The 17,779-nt window shown below is 36.8% G+C and overlaps 1 protein-coding gene across 1 annotated transcript in view; it reads right to left on the bottom strand.

Annotated features, from left to right (window-relative positions):
• Positions 1-17,779, bottom strand: part of LOC125680831 (fibrocystin-L-like) — a 61,142-nt gene that overhangs the window by 27,124 nt on the left and 16,239 nt on the right. The window contains exons 11-21 of the mRNA XM_056154577.1: positions 15,276-15,405; positions 14,852-15,044; positions 14,485-14,735; positions 11,448-11,636; positions 11,053-11,226; positions 8,495-9,973; positions 8,066-8,215; positions 5,080-5,248; positions 2,663-2,810; positions 1,828-1,984; positions 951-1,030 (exon numbers count right to left, since the gene is read on the bottom strand). Coding sequence (XP_056010552.1) covers positions 951-1,030; positions 1,828-1,984; positions 2,663-2,810; positions 5,080-5,248; positions 8,066-8,215; positions 8,495-9,973; positions 11,053-11,226; positions 11,448-11,636; positions 14,485-14,735; positions 14,852-15,044; positions 15,276-15,405 — 3,120 coding nt within the window. The remainder of the gene's footprint in view (positions 1-950; positions 1,031-1,827; positions 1,985-2,662; positions 2,811-5,079; positions 5,249-8,065; positions 8,216-8,494; positions 9,974-11,052; positions 11,227-11,447; positions 11,637-14,484; positions 14,736-14,851; positions 15,045-15,275; positions 15,406-17,779) is intronic.

Genomic DNA, 17,779 nt, shown 5'->3' with positions numbered 1-17,779 from the left:
GCAATAAATTGTTTATTATACCGAAACAAAGCAAAACTACAAAAGTGCGTTTGAAATTAGAGTCCGCTCATCTATACATTGTATGTAGCTGAGATTGCCCTAACGGTAACACCGCGCCGTCAACGTATAAAAGATAAAAAAAAAAAAAAAAAAAAAAAACGAAATATAGTGATATGATAACCAGTTTTCGTATTTCCATTCTCCATGAATGTTGATTTACTTGCATGTTTTTGTATAAACCAAAACCAGGCGATTTAACTGTGTATCAGAGACCCGCATATTTTGTGCCTTACGAACTCTGAAAGTACAATGACTCGAACTTATTGTTACGTCACAATACACTTCGTCTACCTTTACGTTAAATTTATGAAAAATGCACAAGGCTGCCCAAGTGGTAACTATGATGGGGAAATATGATGTTTGAGAGGGAGATATGAAGTTTTCTCCTCCCTTGCACGTGACCATCTAGACCAATCAAATTACGCGTTGCATGGCATTCTCATACTGAGGTATAATAAATTGATATAGGTATAGATTTCACCATCTTGTTTAAATCCAATTGAACAGTTTGATTAAGTATTTGACATTATAGATTTCACCCTCAGACCATCTACTTTCTTCTCAGTCTGATTCCTAATCCGAGATAGTATTGCTGTGATAACAATATCAACTACTAACTTTAAAAACTGAAGAGTTCCATTCCTATAATGATTCATTTTATTAAATGGTAAATTTAAAACATCATTCTTGAGAATAAGTGAATTGGTATGAATGGACCCACGAGTGACAGAGAAAGGAACAAAGCATAATTAACCATGGGTATCCGATGTTGACAGTGAAACTACTTGACTGGAACTCATCAGAAAACAACATACCAAGGATCAACTCCACATCTGTAAGCATAGCATCATATTTCATGGCAAAGGCATATTGAATACTCAAATCCTTACCTGAAACTTTCCCCCATTTGTAATTAGAATTTTTTGGGCTTGGAGTTCTAGATCTTCAGTGTCAAATACAAGATCTCCTCCTGTAATAATTCACAAATCACATATACAATATTTTGTAGAGATACATTACATGTACCACACATTATATACAAAAAATTTGATTTATTGGCCCGGGTGGTGGTCATTTTGATCTACATTACCAAACTGTGTGTGTTGTTAAATTAGTGGGATTCATGTCTAATGGTGCTGAAGCAAACACTCTAATTCATGAGTATGCTATAATGTGAAATTCTTTATTTACATAACCATTATCATCTCAACAAATATTTAATTCATGACTGTGCCAATAGACCTTTAATAACCTAGAGAATTAAAAATTACTACCTATCAGTATTAGCTCAATTTTTCATTTTTCTTCAAGCTTTGTTAGAGTCAAAATCATAGTGACTTTTTAAAAGTTTCAGTGAAACTTAAGTCATTTACCAGGTGGCTGAAGTCAATTAACCAGGGACATACTAAAGTTTATCTTTTTAAATATTTTGATTATCATAATTAACTCAATAATAAAATTTGTATGTCTCTCCCGTTATTCCAATTAATTGATTATTGGTTGGTTTTTTTTAACCAATTCCCAACACTACACCTTTAACTCACAGGGTCAAGTTGTGTATGATCCTGGTGAACCAATGTGTGCTTTGAAAAAATGTGGTATCATCAAGATTCAAGAACATTCAAATGCTTTCTTGGTACAAAAGGACTAAATGGCACAATGAAAAGAAGTTGAATGAACTTTCTTCAGCTATACATATCGTAGGTAAGTAAATTTTCAAACCTTACAGATGTAGTTGTACAGTGTGTTATTATACCGGGTACCTACCATCAATAAGTATCGTGTTCAGAACAGGAGGACTGATGTCCAGTAGAACAGTGTGTCCCTTCTTTATGACCACCAAATTATTTTCTTTTGGAATTATACCATCTTCCCAGGAAAAGGGAGATGACCAGACATCTATGTAGAAAAATTCTTGCATTCCCTGTAAATAAGCAATTTTTTATCCAATCAACTCTCATTAATTTGACCTTATAAGGTAAACTTTTCTCTTTAGATCTGATATGTCATATCAAGAACACATACAAACATAAATTGGATACATGTGTTGATCTATATTTTTTGGCTTAGTTTGGTTGTATTAAGTATAAATAAAAATTCCTAAAAATAATTAAGGAAGGGATTTGTAAATGTTTGTATGATGTTTAAAAGTTGAAATATATTACTCCCTCCCTATACAACTTTAAATAAATTCTACTCACTGTCTTGGACTTTAAAATCATTTAAGGGAATAAATTACATTCTATACATAAAATTCTATTCCAATTACTAATAAAAACATTTATTTTTATCATTTTTTAAAGAGTTAGAAGTATGTGTTATTAATATCATCTGAGAATGAGAAAAGTTTTAAGTTCATTTCATATAGATAAATATATGAAATAATGAAAAAGATTCACCAGAATACCCAACATACCCCCCACACACATCTTCAGTCTCTGAATGCAATGAATTGTGATAATGCCTCTACACTTACTGGATTGGCCAGTCCATCTCCAGGCACAGTAACATTTACACTGTATTTTCATGCCTCTACACTTACTGGATTAGCCAGTCCATCTCCAGGCACAGTTACACTGTATTTTCATGCCTCTACACTTACTGGATTAGCCAGTCCATCTCCAGGCACAGTCACAGTTACACTGTATTTTCCCGTCTCTCTATGTTCTTCTGTATCACACTCAATCTGAACATCTGTCCAGCTAGTTATAACACAGCTGCTGCCATCTATCTCCACCTTGCCTTGCGTACTACATCAAAACAATGCCACAAGGATTACACCCAATAAATATCGTAAATATCAAAGGCCTTGATCTCACTTATATTTCAAAAGTTTTAATCAGTGACAAGTTTTTGAATAGGCAAGCAAACAAGAGGTCCATGGGACCAGGCCGTAACACTCACCTAGGGCCAGGCCACAACACTCGACCAAGCAACTGGGTCCTGCTGTTCTTCAGAACATTTTTGAAAGATCTTTATACCTTTTTTAATCCCATGACAAATCTTTACCCAATATTATGACAAAAAACCTAGCTACATAAGGTTGTGACATAGCTGAACTTGAGTCCACACAACATGAGGATGCCTCAAAATCAAAATGACTAGCATGGCTCTCGGTCACAGAGAAGATTTTCTAAAGATCTTACATATACCCCCCCCCCCCTTAATATTCATGCATTATATAAAATTTAATCTCTGATTTTAGCTCCACCCCAACCACAGGGTCTAATAAAATGTTAATAAACAACCCTGAATTCAGAACATCTGAATATTGATATGATTTGATGTGGCCCTGCAACTCTTGAAAATATTTCCCCCCAAATTTTCTATATATTCTTCCTCAAGATTTCTATACATTCTATGTATAACTTTGATTCCCAAATACGTTAGCTAACCCTTGTCAAATATGAATCTGTGCTACACTGGAATGCTTGCATATTAATTATGAAAGAAAGCAGAGGTGAGGAAGCTCACATACTCCACGCTCCAACATTGCTTGACAATGCCTCACATAATGAATGGTAATGCTATGCAATACTGGAAGAACAGGACAGACGGGCTCAAAATTTTAAGTTCAATAGTGACATAACTCCCACAAAAATGATTGAATCAGAATTTTCTGGGATTTTGCACATCTACACAGTGTGTCCTTATTAACTACAAAGTTTCACAAAATTCTGTTGAGAGCGGTCTCAGAGGAATTGTGCTGACAAAAAACAGGGACTGACAGACTGACGGATGGGTCAAAAACATTATACCCTTCACAACTTTGTTCATTCAAAGATTACATATACTTCAATGTGAAACTTTGATCCCCTATTAATGCCCCATCCTACCCTAAGACCATGATTTAAAGAAATTGAATCTGCAGTACCTCGGCATGTTTGTAAAATAATGATGACATGGTGCTGCTGATCGTGAGAAGAAGATTTTTATACATAATTTATCAAAATATTGCCATGTATATATGGTTGAATGCATGGTTGCATCACTTGGATGCATATATGACTGATTATGAGCCTGCTGGTCTTGAAAGGAAGAATTTTCAAAAAGGTTCCCTGTAAATTCCCCTGAACTTTGTTTCCCTACTGTAGCCCCACCCTTCCCCTATGGCCATGATTTGAACAAACATGAAACTGCACTTCTTTAGAATGCTTGCATATCAATATGAATATTAATAACCTGCTCTTCTTTTTTAAAAAATTCTTATATATCCCTATGTAAAACATTGATCCCCCCCCCCCCCCCCCGAATCATTGATTTATGCTCTACCTGAGGATATTTGCCCTTTAACATCACTATTCATGGCCTAGCTGATCATAAAAAGAAATTTTTTAAAGAGTTTTTATTATATATTACCTAGTAAAACTTTAACCTGCACTATCTGAGGAGGCTTGTTCTAAGTTGTATATTAGTATGACTAATCAAGACCTAGCTGTTCTCGAGAATTTTTTTTCCTATATACCCCCTTGTAAACCTTTGATCCCCTATTGTGACTCCATCATACCCCTGGGGGCCATGATATGAACAATTTTGAATCTCCACTTATTATGGAACTTTTCCCATAAGTTTTATCATTTATGGTCCACTGGTTTTTGAGAAGATATCTAATTGCTACCATGTGTTCACTATTAGTATTTCTTGGATTGTTATCTTCTCTTTGAAATAGATGCGACCCTTCATTTGAATCATTTTCAATTCCCTTTACCAAAAAATGCTTTATGGCAAGTTTGGTTGAAATTGACCCAGTGGTTCTGAAGGAGGAGTCAGAAATGTGTAAAGTTGTGGACAGATGCCAGACAATAAGTGAACAGAAAACCTCAATTGAGCTTATAGCTATAAAGGTGAGCTAAATATATATTAACAAACATGCTGCTGAGTGAATTACTATATCATTCCAGTACAAGCAAACAAAAATCACTTTTACAGTCTCTTTACATTTATTGCACAGCATGCTAAATCCCCTCTTCATGTTAAAATTACAAATCACCATAGCCATCCTCTTTTAAATTGACTTACATTCCAAACTGTGTGCCTGTTATTGTTAAGTGTGTGCCCCCTCCAGTACCTCCTCGACTGGGAGACAAGCCTACTACCATGGCAGTCTTTGTTTGGTCATAGCTATAGCCACCACTCAGTGTTCTACTCTGTCCATTGGAAGTCAGAACAACATCACATGCTTTGGCTCCTACAGATAAATACCATTTGAATTTTATATTAAGAGACAGTTTACCTGGGGTACCTTTCATACATCTCTAAACCCCCATATGCCACAAAACTCATCTGATTCACTTAGCTGAACCTGTGCATCACACACTATGTCCAACCAAATACAAACCATTTTCATCACCCCTGTTAACACAGCACTACAACCTTACAAAGCCCATGCTGATCACCCCTGTTAACACAGCACTACAACCTTACAAAGCCCATGCTGATCACCCCTGTTAACACAGCACTACAACCTTACAAAGCCCATGCTGATCACCCCTGTTAACACAGCACTACAACCTTACAAAGCCCATGCTGATCACCCCTGTTAACACAGCACTACAACCTTACAAAGCCCATGCTGATCACCCCTGTTAACACAGCACTACAATCTTACAAAGCCCATGCTGATCAACCCTGTTAACACACCACTACAACCTTACAAAGCCCATGCTGATCACCCCTGTTAACACAGCACTACAACCTTACAAAGCCCATGCTGATCAATCCTGTTAACACAGCACTACAACCTTACAAAGCCCATTTTCATCTACCCTGTTAACACAGCACTACAACCTTACAAAGCCCATGCTGATCACCCCTGTTAACACAGCACTACAACCTTACAAAGCCCATGCTGATCAACCCAAACAGACTGTGATCTGAAAAAAATATTGTATCAGGACCAGATCAGCGTCGAAACCAAGTAATCTGGCAAATTAAGGTCTTCATTATGACCATACTATGATGCTTTTGTGTCTAACACACTCTTGTCATGCTTTCGCTATGATTAAATGCTGACCAGTGCTGATTTTACTGCGTTGCTGCTATGACATACAGGATCATATTACATTGTTGCACTGACCGACAATGTCGGTACACTGTTAGCGACCATATCACACTTGTAGTATGCTTCTAGTACATCATGAATATAGAGGATATTGTAGGGGGATCATAGTGGGAGTGTGCTAGAAGCGTGACCCAAGTAAGTTCCCAACTGTGCTGCACTTCTACAACAACGATAAGGATTTTACCAAGATGCTTCCACGCTGTTTGAATGCATGATTATGAATTTTCTACATCAGTCTGCATACGACTTTACCTCACTTCTTGTTTGCCATGATCCTGCTATGCTTGTTTTAACATGGCGAGAGCATAGAGCTTCCTGATCATGAAGACCCTATCCCAATTATACTGCACTTATAAAGACTTCACTACCTTTCTCTCGCGATTTGCCATATTTTCGGCCACATTTTGATCAAAGATGTGTGAACAGTGGGTTACGAAAGGGTGAAGAATTTTTCAATTTGCGATTTTTCCATTTTTTAAAAGCAGACTTTCAGAGCCGAAAACTAAAATTATCACATTTTACACCAGGATCAAGTAAGGGCTGTTCCAGAAATGATCAAATGGGGGGGTCGGGCGGCAAATGATATTTTTTTGTGTGGGTGGTCGTATTTTTTCATATTTTATTTGGTCCGTGGTTGGACTGTTAAAAAAATATTTATTATGGGTAGTGGGTAGTTTCTATTGTTTTATTTTGTGCCACATGGGTGTTGAGTTTTCAGAATATTTTTATTGTCGCTCTTGTCGTGTTGGTTACAAAACGTCAGAGGGAAAATTGAAAACGTGCTTTCGAAATGCTGCTTTCGAAATCAGAAGTAACATAGAACTATTCGAGTTGTCGCTCTTTGCAGCGCATAACTTTCCATTACGGCACTCTTCAAATTAGAGGCGCGTTTAGTAGGGTCCCTTTGGACGTGATGGCGGTGAACTCTGTTCTGTAGATTATTACAGTTTACAGTGCATCGATTTTGGGAATATTTTGAAACCAATAGGTATTCCGTTTTCTAATAAAAATAGGCAAACCTTAGTTGATTTATACGAGGGTACCGATGCGTTATATTTATCAGTCAGTGTGATGGTGATATAGAGGCCTCCAGGCGCGGGCTCCATTAGAAGACGAACGATTCGTGGAAAAACATATCCATACCCATTTCATGATAATAGCATCGTTTGGACTCCCAATCTTTCCAACATTCCCGCCATAGATGCCTTTGATTGTTGATGTGACATCGTTTCTTAAGAACTACTGTGATACATTAAGAACTACTGTGATACAATGTCGCACAGGCATTACCGCGTCATTGACTAGAATGTTTGTCCCGAAAACCTCGCGAGATTTGTACCGTTTACATTTTTAAAAATATTTTTGTGGTGGGTCTGGTTAGTTTTTTTTTTTAATTAGATGGGTCATTGTAAAATGAGTTTATCAATTTGATGGGTCATGGGGTAATTTTTTATTTTTTTTTTATGGGTGCTTGGTACAATGTATATACAAAAGGTGCCTCCCGACCCCCCCCCCCCCCCCCCCCCATGTATTTATTTCTGGAATAGCCCTAAATTAATATGCATCAGATGGTGGCAATAGGTAATGGAAATAATAAATTAAATGGTGGCACAAGGGATAAGATTAAAACTTCTATGGGGAACAGTTAAAAACGAGATATCATTGTGATAGAAAGCACCACAAAAGGGCCCTACCTTGTGGCAATATTTGCTAAGTTCAAGGTCCATAACTCTTCATAATTAGGTCAATAGAGCCCAAATTCAAACTTGATCTGTAATCCCTTCATACATAAATTTATGTATGAATTACCTATTGAATAGCTGCAGGGACAGTCTTATAAACAGTTCAGAAAAGCATTTGCACAAACGGACGAACACCAGGCTGCTCACTATAGGGCACCCGCCTATAGTTGGGACCCTAGGTAGACGTTTACATTGAACTTACCATCTGCAGAAGGAGGTGTGGAACATGAGAATTGTGATGCAGTTAAGCTAATGGAGTTAATCTGGCAAACTTCATCACAAATCTTTAGCTCAGCATTTGCATCAAATCCAGATCCACTAACAGTTAGACTTTGACCCCCAAAAATACTTCCTGTGAAAGGCAAATAAAATAGGGAGTAAAACCAATGTTTTTCTGATTTTGTCACTATAGAAATACAATGAACTTAAATCAAAGATCTCCTAATAATATATTAAACTATAAAAAAGAAGATAACCCCCATGAAGAAAATCACTCAAGAAATTAATAAATAACTTTGGCTAAATAACAAATACATTTTACATGTAAAATGTTTCAAAAACAAATATTGAGTCCATGCAAGTCACCCAAATGAAATGCAGAATCATAAAGTGTTTATAATTTAATATTTACCTGTGGTAGGGGTAACCGTTGAAAGCTCCAAGGTGTATTCATATTGGATGTCACTGTTAGACATACCATGATTTGTGTAGACCACTACACTTTGTGGCCCCACCGGATGGGCAGTGGTGGTGCACTGTATCTGGTCACTTGCAGGAGAAGTAACAGCAGTACATATTGCCTGTCCTATTTTAACGCTCTCCACAGGACTTAAATTCTGACCATTAATTGTGACAGCTTGACCATGGCTGCCTTGGTTTGGGGTGATGCTGGTTACTTGGGGAGATATTTGTTGATCATAGATAAAGGTTTGTTGTGGATAGATCACTGAACCAACTTGTATTTCAACTTGGGTGGTTTCAGCTGCATGTGCCCCTGTTATGCACACCAATTCAGACAGACTGGCGGATTCAATTAGACAAGGCACACCTCCTATATTGACATTAGCATCCTGTGTAAAGCCATTTCCCTGGATGCGCACTCTAGTTCCCCCATATACACTGCCGGAAGATGGAGAGAAGCTGCTTACAACTGCTTGTGACACCACAGATAGAGAAGATACTGCATTTCCAAACCCAGTGACATGGACACTGACTGGATTCTGACCAAGGGGAAGGTTTGTAATTGTGCAGGTGATAGTATCAACAGTCTGTGATTGCACTGTACACTCCTCCCCTCCAATGTGGACAGTGGCTCCCTCTACAGTGGACTTCAAATATGAGCCAGTTAGGGTCAGGGTTGTTTCACTGGATCCCGAGAGGGCATCAGGATTTACACTTGTCAACTCTGGAGTTGCCGAGGTTGAATAAGAGAAAGTACACACACCACTTACATGCTTGCAAACAGCTATTATCTGTATGCCAGATGAGGTAATGATCGTAACCTCAACTGTTTTACTGTCTGCAGCATGAGCAGGAGATATACATGTAATCTGGGTGAATGAAGTGCTCTTCACTTGACAGGCATACCCTCCAATGGACACCATCATTTTTTCTTTATCATCAGAAAAGCCTGTTCCTGTAATTGTGATTTCTGTGCCTCCAGCTGTTGACCCTGATTCGGGAGAAATTGTTCGTACTGCTGGAAGAAGAGCAAATGAACGTTTCAGCCTCTTTTCTATTCGTACCAGAGCATTTCCTCTGTTTCTGACCCTTACTGAAATTTCCTGCAGAAGTCCCACTGTGGGAGTGTTTCCTGGATCAATTGTACAGTAAAATTTATTGTCACCTATTCCCTGTACAATGCATACATTGTCACCAAACTTAACCTCCAGCTCACAAGTGTTCATATCAATTCCCTGTCCTGTCACCTCTATGACATCAAACGTTGTGCCTTCACTTAAAGAAACATCAGTGACTTTGGGTGTAGCACAATCCCAGAAATCAAAGTTCCATTTATTGGCATCATTAATCGGTGAGGAAGGTGTCACACATGATCCTTGGTCACCTGTGCTCCCGGGGCAGGGCCCTGTAAGCGTGGGGTCTGTAGTGCCTAAAATGAAATTCAATAAGTTTATGTGTGTGGCGGTCAGACTGGTTAGGTAAAAAAAATGCCTGCCAGGGAATAAAGATCCTGAGTTGATGCCTCAAAGGTGTTAAGACATTTAAGGCGGAAGAAATGTGGCGGTCAGACAGATTTAACAACCAGTGCCAGATAACTCTGTGGAGCATCTAACTAGAGATTCAGGGGGACCAGGTTCGAATACCAGCCTAGTCCATTTCATTTTCTCTCTACCTGTTACAATTGTATTATGCATGTACATGTTTAACTAATGATCAATTCTGAATATTTTGCATTTAGATATGGTTTAAAAATTCAAAGATTTGCTTAGCCTCAAAAGTAACAGAATATTGATTTACCTAATATGCAAAGTAGAAGCACAGTAATTTAAACCACTTATTAAATCAAATTGCACAAAAATGCAAGGTCTCCACTGCTTTCAAATTCTATTGTTTAGTTATATTATGACTTTATCATTACAAAACAAGAGGCCCAAGCCTTTATCGGTCACCTGAGTACTAGTTAAAAGTATAACTTGTCCAACAAAACAAAACAGCTGTTGTTTGAAGACCCAGTCAATAACTGTATAATACTGAATGTGTTAAAGATTCGAATCATCAAAATTTGGTAATGTGAAGGTGAATTAATCTCTTCCTTACTTAAAAATGCAATGAGAAAACCGTGAAGTTGAAATTTTGACAAAGGACTATATAATCCCTAGGCCCCATAAAACTATAAAAAAAAAACAACAAACATTTAAAGCTTTTAAACAATACTAATTCTTCTTTCATTTTGTACAATAGATAACATCCAAACCAGCCATTTAAAAATTTCTATCACATGATATGTATTCCACATCAGCAAATGAATCATATCTTCCTTACAAAATATAATGAGGAAATAGAAAAGTTGGAATACATGCACCAATAAAGTTAAAACATTTATTAGAGTCTCCACATCGTCAAGCTTTCAACTTTAGGTTTACAATAACCAAGAATTCTTCAAAATTTCAAGCAATAGATTTTAGAATTGGACTGGTTTGTATACTGATGCACATAAATGTACAGTACCTGGTTTAATATGGCTGAATTCTATGTTGTCAACTTTCACTTGCACCTCAGCAGCATATGAATCCAGACTCTGTACTTCTATGACTCCAGAGAAATGAGTTGTCTTGAATTCGTCTACAAAGTCACTCCAGTAATAGTAGGATCCCTGCTCCAGAAACTGGAATTGGTATACTCCTGAAATAGACCATCAACATGTAAATCTATCTAGACAAATTACACTTAAATTCTCAATGATCAAGTTACAGAACTGTAAGCCAAGGGGGAAAAACATGTTAATGCACCACACTGGTGGTCAAGAGTTTCAGTGGTACATATTTTACATTGTTAATTGTATCTTAGTGACGTCAGACATTTCATAGTGTAGCTGGCTATTAAAGCAGCTTACATCAAATTACCTGTGGTGCTAGAAGGGCCACTATAAAATCCCCCTTCTTCTAGCTCCTGTGACAGAAGAGCTGTTACTTGAGCCACCTTGACCTTCATCCCCGTGATGAATGATTTAAACTTCCAACTCCACTGTACCGTGTCCCCCACCTTCACCTGAAGGTTTTTAGGTTCCCACGCATAGCCACTGATGCGGAAATCTAATAAAAAAAAGTATCAAAGAAATAAAAATCAAAAGTTTTAAGTACCAAAATATGTTTCCTCCACAATTATTCTTGGAAACAGAAATGAATGGTAAGTTTCCCTCTGAGTAAATATCCTGATAGGCTGTCAACATTTAGTTAATGTAAAGGTCAGCACTCAGATGTAAAGGTCAGCACTCAAATATAAAGGTCAGCACTCAGAAGATCTCCATGTTTCTAACATTTAGTTAATGTAAAGGTCAGCACTCAGATGATCTCCATGTTTCTAAGATAGGCTGTCAACTTTAGTTAATGTAAAGGTCAGCACTCAGATGATCTCCATGTTTCTAAGATAGGCTGTCAACTTTAGTTAATGTAAAGGTCAGCACTCAGAAGATCTCCATGTTTCTAACATTTAGTTAATGTAAAGGTCAGCACTCAGATGATCTCCATGTTTCTAAGATAGGCTGTCAACTTTAGTTAATGTAAAGGTCAGCACTCAGATGATCTCCATGTTTCTAAGAGTATAATCCCCATAAAAGTGGTAATTAGGAAACAAACCTTACTTTAAAATTGAGTATAGGTAGCGTGTGATATGAAAGGTTAAAGCTACAAACTGTCTGGATGTCCAAGGAATATGAATATCAATTTGCTCAAAATCTCCATCATATATCTAAAATTTAGCTTTTGGCTATTCAAATTGCTCAGATTGAGAACAATTTGCATATTTGCAATGTCACATGCACGCAAAGAAAACATGCATCCCACCAATTCTAAATGACACTTATTCATGCAAGTGATGCTCAAAGTTTCAATAGATACATGATGTCATTATCCTGCCACTGATATTTCTTTCTTTCTAACATACTAGTAATATCAAATGAAGAACTGCAAAATTTTTAGAAGCAAACTGTGTTTAAACATGGTGGATACATACTTCATTTTTCTTATCAAGTTCAATGAAACGAAGGAATTTTCAGCCAAATTTTGCATAAAATCTGAGAGAAATTATCTTGTCATTTTATAGACTTGCAAAAAGAATCTCAGCCCAAAGAAAAACATGAATAACATCTGGAACAGATTATCAAGCACGAGACAGTCTTTATATACCTCATGCATGAGGCCTGTGTCCATGAGTCAAAATTCCTCCATATTTTGAATCAACATGATTGATTAATTTTCGGTACAAAGTAGTTTCTGACAGAAACTTCATAAAGTATTGATACATGTAATGTTAAATCATATCTTTTTACTATCCACTCAATGAAGGGCTAAAATTATTGCAACAATGTCAAAACATGCATTAAATCAGAAATGCCCACAGGACATGCATGTCCTTCCGGGGTTGTTCAGAATTAAGCTAAACTGCAAAATTCAGACAGGTAAAAAATAATTGAGCATAATTATAATTGTCCAGTTCTCCCTATGAGGTATCTGCACGTGAAGATTGATGAAAGCATCCTCACTAGAGATATAAAATTAACAAGAGGCCCACAAGCCTTATCGGTCACCTGAGTATCAGTTAAAAGTATCATGTCCCAAGGGCTGTGAAATCTATATAATTTTCCTGTTCTGTATATTCAAGCTAAATTCTGATATTAAGCAGCAATATAAAACAATATGTGTGTTTAAAACATAAATGCCCCTGAGCGTGTCTGTACTGATGAAAGACTTTAAATAATATGTTATATTAATACTATATGACTACTTTGGACCCACCCTAGAGTCAGAACCATGGGGTTGCAAAATTCACGATTCTGTTACACACCTTTCCACTTTTCCTAAATATGCATTTAGTTTTTGTACTATATCTGCAAAAACAAAGAAGTCATTCAAATAATAAGATATTATAATCACTATAATAATTTTGGCCCCACCTTGGTACCAAAACTCCTACCACTGAGATCATGAAATTTACAAATCTTGGTAAAGGGCTACCTGCTCCTTCTAATTATTTAATTGAATTTTGATTTAGTATCAATAGTATTAAAGAAGATCATATTATCTAAATGTATTACACATAAACACTATTTGCAAATTTGGTCCGAGAATCAGAACCTCTACCCCAGGGATCATAAAATTTACAACTTTGGTAAAAGGCCTCCCTGCTTTACGTGATTAGGTTTTAGTTTTTCAAACAGATGTGTGGTTGTAGGGAAAATGTTTGAAAATTGGCCAATTTTTACCCTGCCTCTAAGGCCCTGGGAGTGCAGAAATCCTGAAAATTACAATTGATACCCCCCCCCCCCCCCCTGTCCCTAAGATTCCTCATTCCAAATTTGAAAAGAATTGATATGGTAGTTATCAAGACGTTAAAAATGTTCAAATATGTTAATGCCCAACACATAACAACAGACCCAGACCAATAGGTGACCTAAAAATACAAAGAAATGTAAGTTTCAGGTACTATAGATATTATCAGTTAAAAATTTGTGCATAGCTGTCCATCTTATATACTTATACGTAGAGTTGGGTTGTACAAAAAAAAACTGAAATGAAGCACAGTTGAACTTCGGAATTTTGAACATTGATATCTTGAATAACATGGATATGTCGAAGTGGATTGGAAATCCCAAAGTTTTTTCTCAGCACCATCGTGTTCGAAATAACAAAGTTTGACTGTGTATCACAGTATTTAACCCAAGTACCAGAGTGCATGTATTTACAAGTTTATATATGTAAAACAGCTTTTATGCACCCTCATAAAAAAGATTATAATTGATTTGGGTTTCCTTTAAAGCTTTCAAATTTTACCTATTTTTATACATACATATTTCTTTTGCCATGAATTGAAGTAAAATCCTTGTGGGTACATAAAAGAATCTTGATTTCAATATGTAAGCAAATGAAAACTTATTATCTCTACCTGGATGGATTCCATCATTTGTTACATAGTGTATCTTTCCAGTATCTGCAATTACACATTTAAGTTCTGTTGATGTTGAGCTCTGCACATCACAGTCATGATTTCCAACCTTCACTTTGTTTTCTGAGGTGACTGTGCTTAATCCCTCACCAGTTACTGTTAGCTCAGTCCCCCCTCGTAATGATCCTGTGGCAGGGAAAACGTTGGTGATCTCTCGTGTTTGTACAGTAATACTAGGAACATTGCCAGTACTAAAATCATACACATTAAAGTCACATTTAAATCTATTATTTCAATCTTAAACAACTGCCTACCTCAATAACAATCATATCTGTTACCCATAGAGAAAAGAATGATGCAAACAAACCTGTCCACAGCATATCCTGTGCTCGTGAGCAACTGTAGTGTATAGGTTCCCGGGGAAAGCAAAGGGAGAGTGGCCACCAGGGAATATGATGGTGTCACTGTAATGGGGGTCACCTCACTTCCTTGTATGAAGAGCTTTACAGTGGCTACATCTCCCCAATTACTGCCAGTAAATGTTACTTTGTGAACAAGACCTGCACAGAAAAGGCATTTCCAAAATTACTTTCAAGAATGTAAATATTCAATTCATGTTACAGAATATATCATATAATATGAATTCAATTCATAAGCTGTAAACAGGAAAATTGACACCTATTTTATTTTTATTCTCCTACTGGAAATCAAACACGTACATTTTGATAAATTTGAACTGAATTGGAGTTTTTAAGTATAAAAAGATCCAAGTATTGTCTAACAGCAGATACCTCCTGCAACATTTTCCTCAGTAAGAATAATGCTAGTTTGATCCACAGTTGGACCTGTGATGTAGGAAAAGGAGTCTGTGGCAGACTGCCCACCAGAAGACATTGTCAAAGTCTTTGAACCCGTCGTGGACTGAAAATACAAAAAAGTATTTCATAGGTTTTAAACTGCTATCATCCCCACATCTGGTGCTGGGTTGGAATAATTCTTAATCTACACTTCAATGCTTTTTCAGTTGTAATACGGGATATCAAAACTAGAAAATTTAGAAACTCTTCAGAAAAAAGAAGTTTCAAAAATTATGTGTCACTTGGACAACTCTTGTATACAAGTTAGTGATGGCTAAAGACGACTCATTTCTGATACAAAAATATCTGCCTGGTTTGAAGGTTATTTTTCAGAATGTTGCAAGTGAATGCCGTAGTATGAAAAACATGAGTTGTTGGATTAAATTTCTGATGTTTGGTAGCGGAGATAAAAGAAAAAAAAAGTATATTTCCTTTACCACATGTACATATGTGAATATTTAATAAATGAGAATTATTCTTGAGTCATTAAAACAACCAACCGCTATTAAATGATATAAATGATCACAATTTATGCATCAATTTCCAGACATGTACATGCAACTTGTTATAGTGGCGATAAAAAGTAGCAGAAATGCAAGGCCGAGGCTGTGTATTGAAATCATACATGTACTGAAGAATTGAAGAATACCCCCCCCCCCCCCCCCCCCCCCCCCTCGAGTTTACGATTTTGGGGTTTGGGCAGAACTGCTTTTCTTGCTAAGATTTTTTTCTACATATTTTAACGGCAACTTTTTTCTCCATTAGCTACCCACCCCTTAACTTTCAAAACACTGCTAAACAGTACCTGAACTCACTATATCTGATACTAATTATAAATAACGAAGTCTTCGTCTACTAAAAGTTGCCCAAGTTAACGCAGAAAACATGATCTCATTGGGCACACTAAATATTAAAACCGCGACGGAATCGTAGACGAAATAATGGTTCCAATATTCCGTATTAACATGTTATAAGGCTTGTATAAAAAGAGATTGTAAATATATATCTCTACATAATCAATTTTGGATCCCTTTTGTGGCCCAATCTGAATCTGGGGGTTGTGGTTTAAACAAACACAGATCTGCACAATATAAGAAAGCCTTCACGTGAGCTTTTGTCATAAACTTTCACTGAAATTGAAGCTCTGGAGAAGTAAAAAAAAAGGGGGGGGGGATGTACTGCCATACCCTGCAAACTTCCACTAGAAATCCTCTCCTGACCACAGTTTCTGTGAGCACGAAATCAAAGTAAATAATAAATTTATCCCAATTTCTGTGATGGTTCATGCTATGCCTTGTCCAATATATCAGGGAAGCATGATTTCTGAAACATTCAGCTTCAACACTTCATGTATGTACATGTTTATATTCATTCTTTACTGTCCAGTTCAATACTGATTTCCAAGTATCAATATATGGTGATTTATCTAATGGTAACATATACATCAGAGACAACTTTAATTTGAATCCTGTTAATATATCGGTGCAAAGCATCTAATAGTATGTGATGATACCAAGTTGTGTTTTTGACGCTGTCGTTGAAATAAACTGAAAGCATCAACATATACAAATACATGTATTGCCTATTTGATATTTTTCTCATACTCTAGTTGTTCATGACAATATGCCAACAGGATAAAGTCAATAAAGTAAATAGAATTGTGAAAAATACAACAAAAAAATCTTATTCTTAAAAGTGGGAAATTATGAATTTAAGCAAAAATTAAATTTTCAAAAAGTGATTAATCATATACATGTATATTTTTCTGTCACTCATACATATACAACAAGGAAGGACACCACATTACTGACAAGATAACAAATATGTTCTTTATATGGTGGCCATCACATTGACACATGTGATAACTATAATACTAGGCCTATAAGAGCTATGACCTTTTGACCCATAAATCAGTCAGCATCATCAAAGATGAAGGTAGCGCAAGACTAACAAGAGGCCCATGGGCCACATCGCTCACCTGAGTCACCTTGGTCCATATCAGAAGATTTTCCATATCTATTTGCATGTAAAACCGTAGTCCCTATTATGGCTCCAAACCTTCCCCTGGAGGCCATGGTTTTTGCAAATTTGAATCTACATACTATGTCAGAAAGCTTTCATGTAAATGTGAACTTCTTTCGCCCAATGGTTCTTGAGAAGAAGATTTTTCCTATATATTTGTATGTAAAACTTTGATCCCCTATTGTGGCCCCATCCTACCCGGAGGGGGGGGGGGGGGGGGGGGGGGGGTGGGGGGAGGGGGCATGATTTTAACAAACCTGAATCTGCACTATATCAGAAAGCTTTCATATAAATCTCAGCTTTTCTGGCTTAGTGGTTCTGGGAAGAAGATTTTTAAAGATTTTTCCTATATATTTGTATGTAAAACTTTGACCCCCTATAGTGGCCCCATCCGACCCCCGGGGGCCATGATCTTA

Source organism: Ostrea edulis, chromosome 2 (assembly GCF_947568905.1).
Source record: "Ostrea edulis chromosome 2, xbOstEdul1.1, whole genome shotgun sequence".
Lineage (NCBI taxonomy): Eukaryota > Metazoa > Mollusca > Bivalvia > Ostreida > Ostreidae > Ostrea > Ostrea edulis.
Note: the sequence above shows the minus strand (reverse complement) of the source record. Positions and strands in the feature narration are given on the sequence as shown.